The following is a 22,913-nucleotide window of genomic DNA, read 5'->3' on the forward strand; positions in this document are numbered from 1 at the left end:
AGGAACCAGGTGGGATCCATGTGGGTTTCTCCTTGGCTTAGCATCTTTCAGAGAACATTTGTGTACTGCATATAGTAGGCACTAAATAAATGCTACTAAGAGAATGAAGCAAAGAGAGTCTTAGAGGTTTACTTCCATTATCTTTTTTGTTTTAAATTCTTAAATATTTCACTTTGAAATATCTCCTTCTTTATGTTAATAATTATTAGAGGAAGGTAAATAACCAATTGAAAGTCATTATCCCTCCCTCTCACCTTCTATTCTCAAAATTTAATCCATAGTAATCTCCTCTGGAAGAAGTTAATTACTATTTGTAAGACTCCCAAAATTTGCTTTTTGTTGCCATCTAATGCACTATTAATTACATTATTCTTTATGCTCCTCTCAGACCCTTCTTTCTACTATCAGTAGAGGCAGCCTACTCCCTTTTTATTGCTATTAAGCATCTAGCACAGTGCTCAGTGCCCACTAGACACTTAACAAATATGGGCTTTTTCTACCCTGCAGCTCATCTCCCAAGTGTTAGAGTTAAGACCTGATGATACCAACCGTAGGAATTAAAATATTTGCTAGAGAAGATCAGAAGAGAAATCTCTGTAAATTAAAACTTTCTGTGTCCCTTCCTTTATAAATTGAGCAATAACTAATTAAAATTTTCAAGATAATATAAATTTGATATTGCTTGGAAGTTTACTGTATTGTGATTCAGCATACTGTATATGCCATACATACACTAACTTGAATTCAGACGATTACATGATGTATGATTTTAGATAAGAAAATGTCCCCTTTTTCTCCTCCCAAACTGTTGCATTTTTTCATGACACAGATCACCTTCTGACATAATATGTTTATATGTTTCTTTTCAGTAACTCCCTTTACTAGTACATACGCTAAAGGAGAGAGGGAGTTCATGTTTGATTTTCTGTTGTAGCTCTAAGGCCTAAAACAATATATAACAGTTGCTTAATAAACATGTGTGTTATACATGAATAAATAAACTGTTTATGCAAGTTATAGAAACTTACATTTAAATTTTTTTTTCTAGCTTGGATTAGAAGAACAAGAAAAACTCCACCCACCATGGAGGTAAGAATACATAAGAAAAACACTCAAATAGCATGTGTTTATAATGCTGTTTCTCATTTGGGAATTTGTACTCCCAGGGATACATGAAGCCTCAAAATAAATATATGCACCTTGCCAAAGTGTTCATTTTACTCTATAGAAAACAATTTAAAACATTTTTATAATAAAATAAATGCACAATTATAGAATATAACAAAATTAATATAAAATTCTAAATGAAATAATATAAATTTAAAACAAAATGAAAACACTTTCTAGAAATTTCGGACTTACAGAAGCTTGCCTCAGGACATTTCCCCTGGCCTTTTCCTGAGAGCCTTCTGTGCTGATACTGATGCTTTGGTAGAAAAGGTTGAGAAACACTGAGTATCTTGGTCAGATCCAAATCATGCTCTGTTATTTGCCCTTATCTTATATAAAACTTAAAATTTCATAATTTTATATAAATTTAATCAAGTATCCAAAGAAACTTTAATGCATGCAATAAGATTATAGCATAAAGCACTTAGTAATTACTAGTTGAGTTGTATTTTTATTTAAGACTTTTAAAACATAGTTTTGGTGGTATGCAGAATAAAAAATAACAATGCTGTGGCATATGTGTTTTTAAAATGTGTACTTTAAAACAATAGCATAAAGTGTTATAAAATATTTTGTAAGAAATGTATTCTATAAAAAGAAAATTTTCAAATTCACTTGTATACTGACTATTCCTTTTCTTCTACTATTTAGGACTTCCCTCCTCTTTTTTCTCCCCTATTTCCTGACTACCACAAACCCTTATGACAATATAAATGAGCCCCATCACTCAGGCCCCACTTGTCAAGAGATGGGTATTTCAGGGAAGAACTCACAATGACCCATAAATTGGCATACCCATATTTACTTGCTCCATTCCTCCTATACTGACCACATCAATGTTTGCCTGGCCAAGGTCTGAGTGAGCATAAATCTAGCTTTGCTTGTTGCTTCCACCTTGGCCCTGTTCTCTTTACCGATTCTTCTTTCTGTTACCAGTGAACCTCGGCATAAAAGGGAAAAAAATGTCAATGTGATTCAAGATTTAGAAGTATTACCAATGGTTTACATTGGTAGGCTTGGTCAAGGAGCCCTTCTAATTCACCTTTTGGTCATTATAAGAGCTACTTTCTCAGAGCAAAAGGTGTTTCTTCTATCCTCAGAACTTTGAAAGCCTTCTTCTGTGGAAACATTGATATGCAAAGTGATTTGATGGAGGCAACAGCAATAATCCTGCCTACAGCACCACCCTTGTAAATTTTAGGTAATCCCAGCGTTTCCAACCAGGGTGCTCATATTCTTGAATATCTAAAAAAAAAGGAGCCCTCTCTTGCCTCTTTTCTAATGTACTGTTAATCAAATCATCCTTTAAGCTCTTCTGTACCCTCCAAACACACACACACACACACACACACACACACACACCTCTTTTCCTCCCTCCTGATGGTTTCTATTGTGTTTCAGGAATTTCTGTTGTTTTTTTTTTGTCTCAAGTTACCCTTCACCTTTAATATTGTCCTAAGAACTTCCTCTACCACGCAGCCTACACTGAAATCTGCCTGTGTCTGAGAGATGTCTTCTTTCCTTGAGGTGAATTGTGCTCATTTTCCCACATCCCACAGAAAAAAAGTGGGTTCAACTGCTCCTACCTTCCCACAGTCACTTCCAAAATATTTTTCCATTTTGTGGGCCCAGAAGAGTGTAGTACTTTTGTAATCCAAGTATATTTCTTTCTACTTGTTTGTCATTTTTTATCTTTGCCCACCTCCAGGCTACTCTCCCACACTGATAGCAGGGATTAGAATCAGAGTTACAGACTTCTGCCTTCAGTGTTTTCCCAGTCTTAGCTGTTCAGTTCTTTGCCTTCATCCACACTAGTATCCCTACCTCAAGTCAACACCCATGTCTATAGCCACACCTTTGTTCTTATCATCACCAAAACTATTCTATCACTAAAACTTGTAAACTGTTTAATCACAGATTCCAGATATGTCATATTAAGTGGGGAAAGGGGAACCTCTTTAATGTAAAATAAGACATGTATACAGAAAACCACAAGAGTTAAATGTGTAGCTTAATGGGTTATTTTATAAGGTGAATTCCATCCAGGTGAGGAAATAGAACTTTGCCAGCTACTCCAGAATCATTTGCCCCATCTCAATACAATCTCCTTTGTCCCCACAAAAGCAACCTTGAGCCTGACTTTTATAGTAATTATTTTCTCACATTTTAAAATAATTTTATCACCCAAATCTACATTATAGTTTAGACTTGTTCATTTTGTAAAAACTTTGTATTTGTTTTAAATATTTTTCAATCTATAGTTCCTCCTCCTTCCTTTTATTTTCTTACAAATTTATCTGTTGAAAACCCCAATCCATTTGACTGGTAGACTTTGCCAGTCTCGATTTTACTGATTTATATTCTTCATGTTACTCTGTCTTTCTTTCAAATTGACAGCTGGATCCAGATGCTATATACCCATGTTTGATCTTTTTGGCAAGGCTATAGGAGACCATAAAGTTTGGTGGTCCCTTTTTGTGTGATTTTCACAGTTGCTTATGCTTACTTAATGCCTCCTGATGAACTTAATATTAGTTCATTGGAAACAGCCTCCTATTCTTCACACCAGTTAAAACTATTTGGTTTTCAAGATGCTACTGATCATTTCAGCTCTCTACTTTTTTTCAAATCTCTTATTAAACTCCTACCCCCAAATAATCTTCTGGCCACATCACCATACACTATGGCTAAAAGTTAGCCATTAGCAATTACAATGCCATTTATAATCACATCAGAAAACACAAAATACCATGATATAACTTAAATTATATGTAAGACATATACACTTAAAACTATAGAACATCAGTGAGAGAAATTAAAAAGGACCTGAATTAATGAGGAGAAATATCTGTTCATGGATTGAAATATACAGTATTGCTAAGATATTAATTCTCCCAATTGATTCACAGCAGTGATTTTTATACTTTTATCATGCATCAGAGTCACTGGGAAGGCTTGTTAAAACAGATTGCAGGGCCCTGTACCCAGAGTTTTTGATCCACTGGGTCTGGGTAATTTCTGAATATTTGAATCTATAACAAGTTTCCTGGTGATGCTGATGCTGCTGGTCTACACTTTGTGAACCGCTGATCTATGGAGTCAATCAAATAAAAATCCAAATAAAATCCCATCAGCCTGGCCAGTGTAGCTCAATGGATTGAGCTTTGTCTTATGGGATCCTGATTTGATTGAATCAGGGCACATGCCTGGGTTGCGGGCTTGATCCCCAGTAGGGGGCATGTAGGAGGCAGCTGATTGATGTTTCTCATATGGATGTTTCTATCTCTCTCTTCCTAAAAATAACAATAAAAACATATTTTTAAAAAATCCCATCAGACTTCTTTTGGTAGAAATCAAGGTGCTGATTCTAAAATGTGTATGAAAATGCAAAGATTCTAGCTGAAAGCAATCATGAAAAAAGGAGATAAAAATTTGAAGACTTATATGCCTGGTTTTAAGACTATGGTAATCGAGACAGTGTGATACTGGCATAGGATATGTAAATAAATAAATGGAAAAGATCAGAGAATCTAAAAACAGACAGTATACAGCCCACTGGTTTTTTATAATAGCACCAAAGAAATACGATTAAGAAAGGAAAGTCTCTTCATCAGATGGTGCTAGAATAACTTAATAGCCAAATGGAAAAAAGTGAACCTTGATTCCAGCCTGACATCATACACAAATATTAACTCAAGATGGATCACAGACTGAACATAAAAGCTAAAACTATAATGCTTCTCGAAAAAATATAGTGGAATATCTTTACAACTTTGGGGTAGACAGAAAGCACTATCCATAAAAGAAAAATATTGATAAATTGAACTTAATCAAAATTAAAAACTAATGCTCCTCAAAAGAGAACATTAGGAAAGCAACAGACTGGGAGAAAATAATCACAGTATATGTATCTGACAAAGGACTTATATCCAGACTATACAAAGAACACCTCAACTCAATGATTAAAAATAAAATAAAATAACGCTAATAAAAATTAGGTAAAATCTTGAACAGGCACTTCATAAGATATAAGAATGACCACTAAACATATGAAAAGATACTCAACGTCAGAAGTCATTAGGAAACCACAATGTGATACTACTACATACCCACAAATATGACTAAAATTATTAAGATCGACAATAAACATAAACAGAGCAACCATACCTTTCCTACAGTACTGGTTGGTGTGGAAATGATACAACCATGTTAAAAAAAAACTGGCAGTTTGCTATAAAATTAAAAACACATCTACCCTATGACCCAAGAATTCCTCTCCTGGTTATCTTGAAGGCTGAAGGAATACATTTTTAGGCACACTTATTGGGAAGCTGTGGCCAAAAGAAGGTCTGATTCCCAATTTTCTAGCTTTCCTCCTTATATTTGTTACACCCACCATACTCATCAAGGACTCCTTGCTGTTTCTCAAGTTTACTGTTTTCTCCCACTCCCATTAGCTGGCACACTTCTGCTCCTGCTCTTGCTTAATTCCAGTTAAAGACCCTTTAAAATCTTTGATGCTTTCTTCAACTTTTTTTAAACTTCTTAACTTGAAGAGTTAATCACTCCTTTCTTGATATAACTACACTGCCTTGTGCAACTGTTTAACCCTTTGAGTTCAGAATTATAATGATTTGTTTTATTGTCCATCTTTTTTACTATATTGTGAGCCATATGGCATAGGGATTATGTCTTATTCATTTGTATGTCATAAGCACCTAACACAGAGCCTGATTCATTATTAGATAGGCTTTTATTGACAGATTTGAAAATCTCAATGCAATGTAAGTATATTAATGGTTTCTTTCACAGAGTTTGCATTTCCAACAACCAACTATGAAATTACCCCATAAAACTGAACATATTTCAAAGTTCAGCATTGCCTATACTTTTTTCATAGAAATTCATATTTTACTGAAAGTTGCAAGTATAGTTCAGCGCCTGTTCATCAGTGCAGTACAAGTTGAATTAACATTTCACAAAATGAATGAGGTAGACTTTTTCTAGTCCTTACTCTATACTAGAAGACACATATAGCAAATATTATGAAATATTGTTTCTCCTTTTATACTGACAAACAGTAGAAAACATAATAAAGTTTTCTGTTTGAAAAAGTGAATAAACTTCTGGCCAAGATGGCGGCGTAGGTAAATGCAGTATCCTGTCCTCCCACAACCACATCACAGTTACAACTAGACTACAGAATGACCACCATTCAAAACTGCCTGAAATCAAGCTGAATGAAAGTCCTACAACTGCGGAATTAAAGCAGCAGCCACATTGAGACTGGTAGGAGGGGTGGAGGCTGGTCCCACACTCAAGTGTGGCGGATAAAGATCAGGAGGACACCTCGGCTGGGAAGGTCCTCTCTGAGGACTGAGGGGTCCCCGTCCCACAACAGGTGCCTCGCTCAGGGTTTCAGTGCCAGGAAGAGAAGTCCCCATAACTTCTGGCTGGAAAAACCAGCGGGAACTGAGGCTCAGGGAGGCTGAGACAGCTGGAGCCCCAGGCAGCTCCTCTTAAAGGGCCCGTGCACGGACTTATCGGACTCTCTCCCTCTCAGCTTGGAGGGAGGCAGCTCAAGGGGCACCAAGACATACAGGGAGGAACTGAGCTATTTGGCATTGGATCAAGGGCTGGAGAGGGGGCTTTCTCTGAGACAAATGTGCTGTCAGAGGTCTTTGTTCCTTTGGTGAGCCCTTCCCTGGGGCAGCAGACAGCCACCATATCTGGGACTTCAGCAACCTGGCTCATACAGTTTGCCCCACCCTGGTGATTCCCTGAGGCCCTGCCCCACCCAACTTTCAGGCCCACCCAAGCTGTTGCCAGTTGCTTAACCAAAGGATTGGCCTGTCTTGGATCCTGCTTCAGGTTTTCCTAAATTCTTTCACACAAGCAGCATCTGGTCTCAGCTAGCCCTATACCTTTCGTTAAGTAATACATAGAAACAAACACAGGGAGGCAGCCAAAATGATGATACAAAGAAACAGGTCCCAAATGAAAGAACAGAACAAAAGCCCAGGAAAAGAACTAAGCGAAATGGAGATAAGCAACCTAACAGATGTTGAGTTCAAAATACTGCTTATAAGGATGCTCAATGAACTCAGTAAGAACCTCAGCAAACTTAGTGAGGGCCTCAAGAGCATAAAAAAGGACTAGTCAGAAATGAATGATGTACAGTCAGAAATGAAGGAGGCACTAACTGAAATAAAGAATAATTTACACAGATTCCATAGTAGACTAGGTAAAGCCAAGAAGAAAACCATCGATTTGGGATATAAGGAAGCAAAAAACACCCAATCAGAACAGCAAAAAGAAAAAAGAATCCAAAAAAATGAGGATAGTGTAAGGAGCCTCTGGGACAACTTCAAGCGTGCCAACATTCGCATCTTGGGGGTGCCAGAAGGAGAAGAGAGAGAACAAGAAATTGAAAACCTACTTGAAACAATAAGGGCAGAAAACTTCCCTAACTTGCTGAAGGAAACAGACATACACGTCAAGAAGCACAGAGTCCCAAACAAGATGAACCCCAGGAGGCCCACACCAAGACACATCATCATCAAAATGCAAAAGGTTCAAGACAAAGAGAGAATCTTAAAAGCAGCAAGAGAAAAGCAGTTAGTTACCTATAAAGGACCTCCTATAAGACTATCAGCTTGTTTCAAAAGAAACTGCAGGCCAGAAGGGAGTGACAAGAAATATTCAAAGTAATGAAAAGCAAGAACCTACAACCAAGATTACTCTGTCCTGCAAAGCTGTCATTTAGAATCGATGGCCATACAAAGAGTTTCCCAGACAAGAAAAAGTTAAAGGAGTTCCTCACCACCAAACCGTTATTATATGAAATGATGAAGGGTCTTTTTGAAGAAAAAGATAAAATATATGAACAAACAAAATGGCAATGAATACATATCTATCAACAATTGAATCCACAAACAAAATGAAGAGGCAGGACAGAAACATTCTCATAGATACAGAGAACATTTTGTTGGTTGCCAGATGGGAGAGGGGTTGGGGGAATGGGTGAAAAAGGTGAAGGGATTAAGAAGTACAAATTCATTGCTAGACTGACAAACCTAAAAGGGAAAGGGGTTGGGGGGTGGGAAGAAATAAACCAAAGAACTTATATGCATAACCAATGGACACAGACAACAGTGTGGGAAAAGGTGGGAGGGGGGCAGGAATGGGGGGGAAGAGGTCAAAGGAAAATGAGGTACATCTGTAATACATTTAACAATAAAGATAATAAAACAATTCCCCCATCCCTCACCTTCTGGTAACTACAAAGAAAAAGAAAAAGTAAATAGATGTATTGCCATGACAAAATATAAGACTCAGCAATAGGTTTATGGACAGTAGGAAAAAATTATATTAGAGCTTCCCTACTTCATTTTTAATACATATTTGTCATGAAAGAGGAAGAGGACATTCTAGAAACCAGTAGAGAATGGAGTTGGAGATGGTGATGATGTAGTCTAGGGAAAGGCTGGAGCAGCTAGGTAGAACCATAGTTCACAGTATCTTACTTAACTGTGTTCTCAGATCTGGGCTTGAGGCTCCAAAGACTCATTCTTGCCCATGCCCAAGGCAGTTTGGCTCTAAAAGATACCACAGTGACTAAAACACATGTGAGTTTGAAACAGTTGCCAGAATTCCAGTATACTAATTTATAGTGAGAAATTAAATTGTTACGGGGGTGGGGAGGACACAGTAGGTTACCTAGTGAGTAGGGCATTAGGATAAGGGGAGTTAAATAAAATAAGTGTTTAATTATATCAGTTGTATTCATCTCAAAATAAGGATATTCTGACTCATAAGAATAGAAATGTTTAAATAAATGTGTCGGACTTCCGGTCAAGATGGCGGCGTAGATAAACGCGGTATCGCATCCTCCCACAACCACATCAAAGTTACAACTAAACTACAGAACAACCATCATTCAAAACCACCTGAAATCAAGCTGAATGGAAGTCCTACAACTACGAAATTTAAAAAACCAGCTACATCCAGACTGGTAGGAGGGGCGGCGGCGCGAGGGGCGGTGGCGGCGGCGGAGGCGTGGCGGCGAGACGTGCTGGCGGATAAAAATCAGGAGGCTCCCGCGGCTGGAAAGGTCCTCCCTGAGGACTGAGGGGTCCCCATCCCACACCAGGTGCCCCGCTCAGGGTTCCAGTGCCAGGAAGAGAGTCCCCATAACTTCTGGCTGGAAAAACCAGCAGGAACTGAGGCTCAGGGAGGCTGACGCGGCTGGAGCCCCAGGCAGCTCCTTAAAGGGCCCGCGCACGGACTTATCGGACTCTCTCCCTCTAAGCTTGGAGGGGAGGCAGCTCGAGGGGCACCAGAGACACACAGGGAAGAACTGAGCTGTTTGGCACTGGAGCGAGGGCTGGAGAGGGGGCTTCCTCCAGGACAAACGTGCTGTAAGAGGCCGTTCCTTTGGTGAGCCCTTCCCTGGGGCAGCAGACAGAAGCCATATCTGGGACTCCAGCAACCTGGCTCACACTGGTAGCTCCGCCCTGCTGACTCCCTGAGGCCCCGCCCCACCCCACACAAATTTCAAGCCCACCCAAGCTGTTGCCACTTGCTTAACCATAGGATTGGCCGGTCTTGGATCCTGCTTCAGATTTTCCCTAAATTCTTTCAAACGAGCAGCATCAGGTCTCAGCGAGCCCCATACCTCTCATTAAGTAATACACAGAAACAAACACAGGGAGGCAGCCAAAATGATGATACAAAGAAACAGGTCCCAAATGAAAGAACAGAACAAAACCCCAATAAAAGAACCAAGCGAAAGGGAGATAAGCAACCTAATAGATACTGAGTTCAAAATACTGCTTATAAGGATGCTCAATGAACTTAGTGAGAACCTCAGTGAACTTAGGGAGGGCCTCAAGAGCATAAAAAAGGACCAGTTAGAAATCATGGATATACAGTTAGAATTGAAGGAGGCATTAACTGAAATAAAGAATAATTTACACAGCTTCATTAATAGAGTACGTAAATCCAAGGAGCAAACCATCAATTTGGAATATAAGGAAGCAAAAAATGCCCAATCAGAACAGCAAAAAGAAAAAAGAATCCAAAAAAATGAGAATAGTGTAAGGAGCCTCTGGGACAACTTCAAGCGTGCCAACATTCGCATCTTGGGGGTGCCGGAAGGAGAAGAGAGAGAACAAGAAATTGAAAACCTGTTTGAAACAATAATGGCAGAAAACTTTCCTAACTTGGTGAAGGAAACAGACATACAAGTCCAGGAAGCACAGAGCGTCCCAAACAAGATGAACCCCATGAGGCCCACACCAAGACACATCATCATCAAAATGCAAAAGGTTCAAGACAAAGAGAGAATATTAAAAGCAGCAAGAAAAAGGCAGCTAGTTACCTACAAGGGAGTTCCCATTAGGCTGTCAGCTGATTTCTCAAAAGAAACTTTGCAGGCCAGAAGGGAGTGGCAAGAAACTTTCAGAGTGATGAAAACCAAGAACCTACAACCAAAATTACTCTATCCTGCAAAGCTGTCATTTAGAATCGATGGACATATAAAAACTTTCCCAGACAAGAAAAAGTTAAAGGAGTTCATCACTACCAAACTGTTATTATGTGAAATGATGAAGGGTCTTTTTGAAGAAAAAGATAAAATGTATGAACAAACAAAATGGCAATGAATACATATCTATCAACAATGGAATCTACAAACAAAATGAACAGGAAGAACAGAAACATTCTCATAGATACAGAGAACATTTTGTTGGTTGCCAGTTGGGAAGGGAGTTGGGGGAATGGGTGAAAAAGGTGAAGGGATTAAGAAGCACAAATTCATTGCTAGACTGACAAACCTCAAAGGGAAAGGGGTTGGGGGGGTGGGAAGAAATTAACCAAAGAACTTATATTCATAACCAATGGACACAGACAATAGTGTGGGAAAAGGTGGGAGGGGGGCGGGAGTGGGGAGGAGGGGGTCAATGGGGGGAAAATGTGGAACATTTGTAATACATTTTACATCCAACAATAAAGATTTTGGAAAAAAATAAATAAATAAATAAATAAATAAATAAATAAATAAATAAATACTAGTAAAATATAAATAAATAAATAAATAAATAAATAAATAAATAAATTTGTCCACAATTCCCGATATCTGTTTTTATCCTACGAATAGCCTTATGATTTAGAATAGAAAGCATTGCCCCCATCTGGGTAAGGCTTTTGCTTCCATGGACATTGTTTTTATGGATTATCTGTATTTGTCTTTATGCTCCTTTTTCTTTTCTTCTTTATTCTAATTGCAATATTATTTATTTTGCTATTATAATAGTTATATTATGGTCCAGTATTACTGGCCCTGCAGCCATTCTTTTATTTTATTCTTTTTATACTCTATTCTGGCCTATAATGTGTTGATCTTGCAGTTTAACAATGAGAGGAATTTTATTTCTGAATTCCTGGGGCCCAATTCACTATTGTCTTTTAGTAACTGACATTTATCGAGTTCTCTCTACCTAGTATAATTATGTTCATTTTGTAAGTTACAGAATTGAAATGTCTTAAAATTGACATTTTGCGTATATAGTCCTACTTTTTCTATGTACTTAAATTGTGAGGATGGAGTATATATGTTGAGGGAAAAATGTATCCCTACCCCAAACCTCATAATGCCACTTTGGGGAATAGAGTGGAAATGAATAAGAAAATTGTGGCGTGTTCATACACTGGGTTATAACATGAATGAACTAGAATTGCATGTATCAACATGGATAAATCTCAGAAATATGATATTGAGCAAAAAAGAGCAAGTTGCATAAGATTGCATACAGTATGATGCCATGTATATAAAGTTTGAAAGTAGGGAAAGAATAATGGACTTTCAAATACAGTTAGTTAAACACATGAATTTATTCTCTTCAAACCTAATGAAAATGACAGTAAAGGGATTTATATTAAAAAGCATAAACCTACAAGGTCAAGGAAAATTGAAGAGGCAAAACAACAACTATGTTTTGGAAGCTGGAAAGCAGATGAACAAGTGGTAAGAGATTTAGCAAAACTAAAATGACTCCTAATCTGGCAGAGGAAAAAACCCAGTTTCCTCTGGGCTTTTAACCCAGTTTAAACTGCAAAACCCAGGAATGCTTAGTAATTGGCAGTGCCAGGAAATTCTGAAAGTGAAGTTGAAGCTTGTACTAAAAACAATAACTTGGCCCTGGCCGTTTTGGCTCAGTGGTTACAGCGTCGGCCTGCGGTCCAGAGAGACCCGGGTTCGGTTCCCGCTAAGGGCACATACTTCGATTGCAGTTTGTCCCTGGCCCTGGTTGGGTCATGCGAGTGGCAACCACTTGATGTTTCTCTCTCTCTCTCTCTCTCTCTCTCTCTCCCTCTCTCACTCTATCTGAACAAAATATGGAAAAATGTCCTTGGGTGAGGATTAAAAAAATAAAATAAAAACAATAACCTGGCTGAAACTGTTTAAGAAGCAATTAGATGCTAACCAATAAATAAAGAAGAAATAATAGAGTTGGAAATCAACACTTTTTAACTATCGATTCAGGGAAAAAAAATCAGTGGATACTAAAACCATTGGGTCAGCAGCTTGACCCAAATGGAACCGATTCAACTGCACTGAACGGGCAACTGCACTGAACGGGCAACCTCATTTCCATACGTGACTTCTGCATTTGGGCAGTAATAGACCACTTTCCCAAGGTCCTTTTCTATGTGTGGCTGATGGCCCTTGATTTATTTCCTGGTCTTTAAGATAGTGATCGATCTGAGGCACTAAATTCAGTTCCGCTATGGAAGCATCCTTTCCCTTTTATTTTTATGTTGTTTCCTAACCACTTAAATAACTATTTAATGTTTTAATTAATTCAGCGTGAAGCCTCTGGAAATGATGATGGCAGTTGTTGTATATATATTTTAATTCGGACCCGCTTTCTCTCTCTCTCTCTCTTTCTCTCTCTCTCTCTCCCTTAAAATATTTAAGATGTTTATATTCTGTGATGCTACCATATTTATTCAGGGCCTATTTACTGAGCTTCTGCAATTTACCAGGCACTCCTCCAGGTGCGGGGGACACAGTGCTATCTAAACACACAGCAATCTTTTCTCTGAAGGGGCTGACTTACATCAGGGTGTTTTTCTCAAAACCCTTTGCAAGTAACATCAGATCAATGGTGGAGATTTTTGAAAGGTGAGTGTGGATGGCTGAATATAAAAGTCCTTTTGTGCCTGGCCGGCGTGGCTCAGTGGTTGAGCATCGACCCATGTACCAAGAGGTCGCCGGTTTGATCCCCGGTCAGGGCACATACCCAGGTTGTGGGCCCGATCCCCAGTGGGGGGCATGTAGGAGGTGGCCAATCGATGTTCTCGCTCTTCCTTCCTCTCTCTCTAAAATCAATAAAGAAAAAATAAATAAAAATAAATAAATAAAACCATTGGGTCAAATTTTGTTGGGGAACAGGATGTTTATATGGTATCAAGGTAGCCCCTTGCATATTACTTGCTAATTACAGTGGGTAAAAAGGTACCTTTATAGAGGGCAAATCTGGAGGATACACCCTGACCAGGTGGTCAGAGTTATACCAAGTAGGACAGATTTGACATCATTTAATGCCTCCTTGTGTGATGCACTGAAAATAAGACAGTATTCATGTAGTACTTCTTAAATTACACAAACTTAATCTAATCACAAAGAGACAACTAGAAAACCTAAACTGGGACATATTTAATGAAATACCAGACTGGTCATATCAGCGTCATGAATAACAAAAAAAGACTGATCAACATCACAACTAAATGTAGTACTGGATCCTGGATTGGGGGGAAAACTTAGCTATAAAGGACAGTATTGGAGTAATTGGTAAAGTTTGAACATGAACCATATATTAAAGAATAATATTGTATCAATGTTAAATCTGAAAAAAAAAAAAAAGATGCTATTAAATTCCCTTTGTGAAAGGCTGAAAACTAGGCAACTTCTCTACCCAGTTGAAAACTGGAACTTTATTCTTGTGAAAGAGAAACAGAGAAATTAAATGAACACATACATTCTCAACATATATCAAGTGAAGCTGAATTATAGATAAGTACATGGAAAATAAACAGAATTCATTTATTATCTCTAAGAAAAACAAAACTTGGGTTGCAAAAGAGGTGTAATCCTAGTATACTAGATAACTCACTTGGTGATAGTGTTTACTCATAATATAAATATTGAATATTGATTTACAACTAATGAGAATACCAGGCAACAAGAATGATAGTAAAAGTCTTAATTTTTAATAAGTTAATATATAATGTTTAAAATTGAAAAATAAGAATATTATTTAGATATTATGGTGGGGTTAGTCTGCATTATAGCTGTCACTTTTGTGACTCTGGTTTGTTTATACTGTAACCATAAACATTAGCTAAAAGACTATAAAGTAGTTTTTTCTGGGGAGAGGAAATTTTTATATTTTAAAGAATGGTTTATTGATTTTTAGAGAGAGGGGAAGGGAGAAGAGAGAAACATGAATGTGAGAGCATAACATCAATTGGCTGCCTTCTGCACGCCCCCTACTGTGGATTGAGTCCACAACCCTTGCATGTGCCCTTACTTGGAATCAAACCAACACCCTTTCTGTGCATGGGATGACATCCAACCAAATGAGCCACACCAGACAGGGTGAGGGAAATATTATTTTTCATAAAAAGCCTTTTAGAACGATTTGTCCTTACAAACTATGTGAATATATAACTTTGATTTCAAGAAAAGAATTTTTTAAAACACATACACAATGTTGTAAATGAAGGGTAGGAAAGTTTTTCTTTAAAGTGCCAGATAGTAAGCCCAGCAGGTGTGGCTCAGTGGTTGAGCGTTGACCCAAGCACCAAGAGGTCGCTGGTTCAATCCCTGGTCAGAGCACATGCCCAGGTTGTGGGTCAGATCCCCAGTGTGGGTATGCAGGAGGCAGCCAATTGATGTTCTCTCTCATTGATGTTTCTATCTCTCTCTTCTTCTTCCTTCCTCTCTCTGAAATCAATAAAGAAAAAAAAATTTTTTTTAATAAATAAATAAAGAGCCAGATAGTAGCCTTGACCGGTTTGGCTCAGCAGTTAGAGAGTCGGCCTGCATCCAGAGAGACCCGTGTTTGGTTAAGGGCACGTACCTCGGTTGCAGTTTGTCCCCGGCTCTGGTTGGGTCATGCAGGCGGCAGCCACTTGATATGTCCCTTTCATGTCTGTGTTTCTCTCTCTCCCTTCCACTCTGTCTGAACGAAAAATGGAAAAATGTCCTCGGGTGAGGATAAAACAAACGAACAAACAAACAAAAAAACAAGAGCCAGATAGTAAATATTGCCAGCATTGTGAGACAAAGTCTTTGTTGCAACTATTTAGCTCTGCCGTTGCAGTGCCAAAGTAGTTATAGATAATATGTAAACAAGTGTCCAGTGGCACTTTATTTATAAAACAGGTGGCAAGTAGATCCTAGTTTGCTAACCCCTGCTACTGATCAGTAGTTTTCAAATTGGGATACTGTACCACTGGGTACATAAAGACTTTCTATGGGATATACAGGTATGGACAGACTTTAGAGGACTAATTTCCATATTTGCTCTTTCCATATGCAGGCTTTCCTAAAAATGATCTGTGTAAGAACTCCCTTCTGGTCTGCCAGTTTTCCTTTCTGACTTATTTCATAATCATCCTTCTCCCACTTTTCAAAGGTAAACCTTACCTCTTGTCCATATTAAATCTTACAGTGGTGCATTGCCTTGGGTTTTTAAAATCTCCAGGGCACCAAAATAAAGAGACTATTGGAGAGTGAATCTCTCCCTCAGGAGAGTCCCTTGAGAGCAAAGCAGAGAAAACTTCAATAAAAATTATTGAAGGGGTAACACTTTCTTTCATTCCAGCAACAAACTCATACAAGGCTCCATACCTTATAGTTTCTTTTTCTAGCTAGCTAGCTGTCCACTTATCTGTGTTAAAATTAAAATTCACAAGAGAGAACGTTGTTATGAGAATACATAATAACACATTTATTTGAATTTAAAAATTAAGTCAGACTTTTTCTGACATAGTAAGTCAGATTTGGCTGATTAGGTTTGTCAGTGTGGACTGGCTTTGCCAAGTAAGTTACATGGTTATATTTTCCATAAATTGAATAAGCTAAACTGAAGCTCCAAGGCTTTGACAAAACGTATTTAAAGCATGCATTCAATATGCAATAAACTGTGAAGTACATCCTTTTTCATTATTTAAATTTCAATTTAAATGTGCAAGGTGGTACATAGTTTTCAAAAGTTTTAGGAGATAAGTAGGCAAAAAATTTTAGAAAATCACTACTATTGTTTATGGGTATATAAAGATATAGTGAAAGTTTAAAAACATGTATAAAAATTATAGAAATTTAGAGTATTTGTTACCTCTGGGAAGGATCATATGAGAGAGAGGGGTCACAGAGTTTTATTGGTCATATCTGTAGTGTTTTCTTTCTTTTTTTTATTTATTAATTTTAGAGAAAGAGAGAGTAAGGGAGAGAGAGAGAAACATAGATTTGTTCCACTTATTTATGCATTCATTTGCATTCATTGGTTGCTTCTTGTATGTGTCCTGACTGGAGATCAAACCCAAAACCTTGATGTATAGGGATGATGCTCTAACCAACTGAGCTACCCAGCCAGAGTGTAGTGTTTTATTTCTTTAATTGGATGGTGCACAGAGTATATATTATATTAGCTATATATTTTTTTTTCTTTATTGATTTTAGGGAGAGAGGAAGGGAGAGAGAGAGAGAAATAGAAACATCGATGAGAGAGAACATCGATTGGCTACATTCTGCTTGCCCCTCCCTGGAGATTTGGCCCACAACCTGGGCATGTGCCCTGGCCGGGAATCGAACTGGCAACCTCTTGGTGCATGAGTCGATGTTCAACCACTGAGCCATACCAGCGGGCATATATTAGCTCTATTTATTTACATACATGAAATATTTTATTTTGAAGGAATACAATTAAATCTTATAATCATATATTTTAAGAGAACATGTTGGATCTCTGGTAGAAAAAGCAGATATTCAAAATAAACTGAAAAAATGAAATACTTGAAATTCTAAGATATCAAAGACACCTGAGGAATTATCATAGTAATATGCATAAGAAACAGTCATTGTGGTGGCCCAGCTTTTGGCATTCCCATCTAAAGCCTTGATGTTTATATAGTTTTATTATTCATTTAGTTAATTCTTAAGCACCTGCTTAATAACCAACATAATTTCTTTGTAGACTTCTGTTGTACATACTACCCTTCCTAGATATCATAACTGTTAAATTATGTTTAGATTCTATTTTTAGTATCATTTTTTCCTCTCTGAAACTGAATTAGTTTGTTTTTTTAAGGCTGCAAGGAAAAAACATTCACATGTTGCCTTCAGAACTTGGATCTTAGTGTAAGTTTACACGGGAGCGTTACATCTTCAGTGGTACTGTCATTCTGGTATCTTTGGTTTTCAAGACTGGGGAGGATATATCCTGAGCTTGATCAAAGTCCCATTTTTTTATTTACCTACTAGCATATTTACGAAGGGTAGTTGAATGGGTTTATCGCCATTCGCAATGAAAGGTCCCTGTTGGCCAGATTTTTATGCCAGTCGTTTGGCCTCTCTCATGCCTAACCCATTTGTGTCTACCTTTGACCAGGCAAAGAAGCAGGCTTGTCCCCACGTAGGTGTGACTGAGGCTCTACAGTTTGTACCTACCTGCTGGTGTAATTGTGGGACACTTTTGTGACTCTTTGTCTTGGCCTGTACTATGACTTAACTTGATTTTTTTTTCCCTTTGTTTCATTAAAACATTAATATAACAAAAAATTTTTGAAATAGAAATAATAAATTACCCCGAATCCTATGGCTGACTATATAACTCTTAACATTAACAAGTTAATTTACCCATAACTGTAATTTTGGTATACTTATTATTTTGTATTCAGATTCTGTCATCTTAACTATCATAATGAGTAAAAACAAACACTTGAAACAGTAACATAACACTTGGATACCATTTTTTTTTTTAATCTTCACCTGAGGATATTTTTCTGTTTATCTTCAGACAGAGTGGGAGAGAGGGAGAGAGAGAGAGAAACAGCGACGTGAGAGGGACACATTGACTGGTTGCCTCCCACACGACCCCCACTGGGGTCTAACTGCAACCGAGGTATGTGCCCTTGACCGGAATTGAACCCTGGACTCTTTGGTCTACAGGTTGATGCTCTAACCACTGAGAAACCGGCCAGGGCTAGAGATGCCTTTTTATATGGACCTTCTTTGATATGGACCTGTAGCTTTATAAAAACAGTATAAAATTTGCCATACTTCTCTAGAAAATGTGGTAAGAAATGAAAGTGCATCATTTGAGTGTTTTGAGCTCCTCATACACTTTTAATCATTAGCTAGAGTGCTTCTCTAACTGTAGGTATTATTAATAGTGCAAGAAAATTTTATGCTAGTTTATGTTGTAAATTTTTTTTTTGGTTTTCAAAACATCAATTTTAGGTGGGTCTTACTAAAAAGTAGTATTTCAAATTTCAAGCATCCACATGTCTCAAAGAGGATTGTTTCCTAGATAGTCTATACAAAGATGAGGTCTGAGTTTGAGCTTAGTTTATTTTGAGCACATTTTTCCTTCTATTTTGACATTTATCTGACTTTTAAGGAGCAGAATAAAAAAGGTGTTTTGTTTTTTTAAGTTGTATATAAATAAAGTGTTATTCATTATTTTTATTTTTTAAAAACTTACCTTTATTGTTGAATGTGGTACACATGTCCTCCCCGTTTTCCCCCATTGACCCCCCTCCCTGCCCGGTCCCCCTCCTGCCTTCTCCACAGTATTGTCTGTGTCCATTGGATATGCATACAAGTTCTTGGGTTTATCTCTACTCACTCCCCACCCTTCCTTTTGAGGTTTATCAGTCTAACAACCAATTTGTACTTTTTTTCCTCTTTATTGATTTTAGAGAGAGCAGAAGAGAAAGGAAGAAAGAGATAGTAATATCAATGAGCAAGAACATTGATTGGCCGCCTCCTGCATGCCCCCCACTGGGGTTTGGGCCCACAACCTGGGCATGTGCCCTGATCAGGAATTGAACTGGTGATCTCTTGGTGCATGGGTCGATGCTCAACCACTGAGCCACACCGGCTGGGCCCAATTTGTACTTTAAAAAAAAAAATAGAATAAAGTTTATTTTGCCATTTAAGGATTTAATATTTACTCACCAATGTAGTCTTAGTGATGTCACATTTTTGCTGGAAACTATTGCTTTAAATAGCAATGATCTAAGTTGGAACCCTATCTTTGCAGTACAGTTGGTTAAAGTTAGGATTCCAGGTTATATCTACCTGTCCCCGTAAGTCATTGGAGGTTTGTCCCATAAGTATAGAGCTTAAAATGGCAGCAATACATTGGCACTGTTCTAACCAAATTAGACAGCAAGTACTCACAATATTCAATTGACCTTTCAACTAAGTGCTTACCAGTTTGCCTTTCTTTTTTTATTTTTTATTAATTTATTTTTGTTACAGATGTTTCTCTCCCCCCCCCCATACCCCATCCACCCCATCCTGCTCTCCCACCCCTCTAGCATTGTTGTCTATGTCCATTGATTATGCATACATGCATATAAATTCTTTCGTTTATCTCATCCATCTCTCCCACCCCCCTACTCTGAGGTAATTTGTACTTCTTAATCCCTTCACCTTTATTGCCCATCCCTTCAACCCCCCTCCCATCTGGCAACCAACAAAAAGTTCTCTGTATCTATGAATCTGTTTCTGTTTTGCTTGTTCATTTTGTTTGTAGATTCAGTCATGGATAGATAAGTATTTATTGCCATTTTATTGTTTATATTTTGTATCTTCTTCAAGAAGACCCTTTGATATTTCATATAATACTGGTTTGGTGGTGATGAACTCCTTTAGCTTTTTGTTGTCTGGGAAACTGTTGATATGTCCATCAATTCTAAATGATAGCTTTGCAGGATAGAGTAATCTTGGTTGTAGATTCTTGCTTTTCATCACTTTGAATATTTTTTACCACTCCCTCCTGGCCTGCAAAGTTTCTTTTGAGAAACCAGCTGACAGTCTTATAGGAGGTCCTTTATAGGTAACTAACTGCTTTTCTCTTGCTGCTTTTAAGATTCTCTCTTTGTCTTTAACCTTTTGCATTTTGATTATGATGTGTCTTGATGTGGGCCTTTTGGGGTTCATCTTGTTTGGGACTCCCTGTGCTTCCTGGACTTGTATGTCTGTTTCTTTCAACAAAATTAAGGAGGTTTTCTGTCATTATTTTTTCAAATAGGTTTTCAATTTCTTCTCTCTCTCTTCTCCTTCTGGCACCCCCATGATGCAAATGTTCGTATGCTTGAAGTTGTCCCAGAGGCCCTTTACACAATCCTCATTTCTTTGGATTCTTTTTTCTTTTTGCTGTTCTGATTGGGTATTTTTTGCTTCCTTATATCCCAAATCGATGGCTTGTTTCTTGGCTTTACCTACTCTACTATTGATTCCCTATAAATTATTCTTTATATCTGTAAGTGCTTCCTTCATTTCTGACTGTGTACCCTTCATTTCTGACTGGTCCTTTTTTATGCTCTTGAGGTCCTCACTAAGTTTGTTGAGCATTCTTATAACCAGGGTTTTGAACTCAGCATCTGTTAGATTGCTTATCTCCATTTTGTTTAGTTCTTTTCTTGGAGGTTTTTTCTGTTCTTTCATTTGGGATTTGTCTCTTTGTCTCCTCGTTTTGGCTGCTTCCTTGTGTTTGTTTCTGTGTATTAGGTAGAGTTGCTATGTCTCCTAGGCTTCATAGGGTGGCCTATTATAGTAGGTGTTCCGTAAGGTCTAGTGGCACAACCTCCCTGATCACCCCAGCTGGGCCCTCGAGGTGCACCCCTAGTGTGGACTGTACACCCTTCTGTGGTAATTGAGTCTTGATTGCTGTTGACATGTCAATGGGAGGGATTTACGGAGGCTGATCAGCTGCAAGGATCGGCTGTGCCCACTGACCACTGACTACCTTGGAGGATCAACTGTGCAAGGGCCCACCACACAGAGCAAGACTTACTTCAGCAAGGCTCTAGTATCCACTGAGTCCATTCCTTGAGTGTGTCACTTGTGGAGATGGTTGGGTGGTGGTGCTTTGACATGGCCTGAAGCTGTCCACTAGGTGTGCTGGCTTTGGATAAAGGAAAACCACTGCCTATGTTCTACCTGGGACCGCCAGGCATAAGCTACAAAGTGATCTGCCAATGGCTGTTTCTTGTGCTGGGCTTGGAGGTGCCCAGGCAAAGCCAAGCTGTGAACCAAGGCTGGCTGCTTCTAGCACCAGGCCTCGGGCCACTTAGCAAGAGGTATGGGGCTCACTGAGGCCAGATGCTGCTTGTTGGAGAGAATTTAGGAAGATCTGAAGCAGGAGTCAAGACAGGTCAATCCTAAGATAAAGCCACTGGAAACAGATTGGGTCGTCCCAAAAATTGGGTTGGGCAGGGCCTCAGGGAATCACCAGGGCAGGGAAAACAGTGTGAGCCAAATACTGGAGTCCCAAATATGGTGCCCTTTTGCCAGCCCTTTTGGGGGAGGGCTCACCCAAGAGAAAAATGGCCACTGCCAGCACATCTCTCCAGAAGAAAGCTGCCTTTCCAGCCCTCTCCCCTCTGCCCCAATGCCAAACAACTCAGTTCTTCCTGATATGTCTCTGGTGCCTTTCAAGCTGCATCCTGTATGGTGGAGCCTGGAGGGAGCCCTCTGACTAAGTCCTCGTGTGGGATTCTTTTTTTTTTATTTTATTTTTTTATCCTCACCTAAGGACGTTTTTCCATTTTTTGTTCAGATAGAGCGGGAGGGAGAGAGAGGAAGAGAGAGAGAGAGAGAAACATCGATGTGAAGGGACACATCGAGTGGCTGCCACCCGCACGACCAACCAGGGCCGGGGACAAACTGCAACCGAGGTACGTGCCCTTAGCGGGAACCGAACCCGGGACTCTCTGTACCGCAGGCCGACGCTCCAACCGCTGAGCCAAACCGGCCAGGGCTCATGTGGGATTCTTAAGCGGAACTGCCGGGGACTTTAAAAGCCTCTGCCTCCCTGAGCCTCAGTTCCCGCTAGTTTATACAGCCAGAAGTTAAGGGGACTTCTCTTTTCGGCACTGGAACCCTGATCTGGGGGCCTGATGTAGGACAGGGACCCCACACTCTTCAGGGAGGACCTTCACAGCCAAAGTGTCCCTCCTGATTTGTATCTGCCACACGTGGGTGTGGGACCAGCCCATCCATGCCTTTGCCCCTCCTACCAGTCTCATTGTGGCTGCTTCTTAAGTTTCATAGTTGTAGGACTTCTGTTCAGCTATATTTCAGGTGGTTCTGAATGATGGTTGTTCTGTAGTTTAGTTGTAATTTTGATGTGGTTGTGGGAGGAGGTGAGTACCGAGTTTACCTATGCCACCATCTTGACCAGAAGTCTGTATTATTCATTATTTTTAGATATACTTGTACTTAGGTTGTTCTGAGATTCATTATAACTTATTAGGTGCATATTTGAAAGTATACAGAATTAGTTCTGAATAGTTTAACCTTCTGAGTCATATATCATCAGTCACTAAGACAAGTCCTATTTACATTTTAGAACTGGGCTTTCATCCAGAGTGAAAAAAGGGAGTTAAAATGAGGCTAGTTTTTTTAAATCCACACTTTTTTTCAGTTATCTCATTAAAAC

At 38.8% G+C, this 22,913-nt stretch overlaps 1 protein-coding gene across 1 annotated transcript in view; it reads left to right on the forward strand.

Moving 5' to 3' along the window:
* NDUFAF2 (NADH:ubiquinone oxidoreductase complex assembly factor 2) overlaps positions 1-22,913 on the forward strand; it is a 155,732-nt gene that overhangs the window by 113,702 nt on the left and 19,117 nt on the right. Inside the window, exon 3 of the mRNA XM_036280482.1 lies at positions 1,049-1,089. Coding sequence (XP_036136375.1) covers positions 1,049-1,089 — 41 coding nt within the window. The remainder of the gene's footprint in view (positions 1-1,048; positions 1,090-22,913) is intronic.

Source organism: Molossus molossus, unplaced genomic scaffold, assembly GCF_014108415.1.
Source record: "Molossus molossus isolate mMolMol1 unplaced genomic scaffold, mMolMol1.p scaffold_m16_p_3, whole genome shotgun sequence".
In the NCBI taxonomy this organism is placed as follows: Eukaryota; Metazoa; Chordata; class Mammalia; order Chiroptera; family Molossidae; genus Molossus; species Molossus molossus.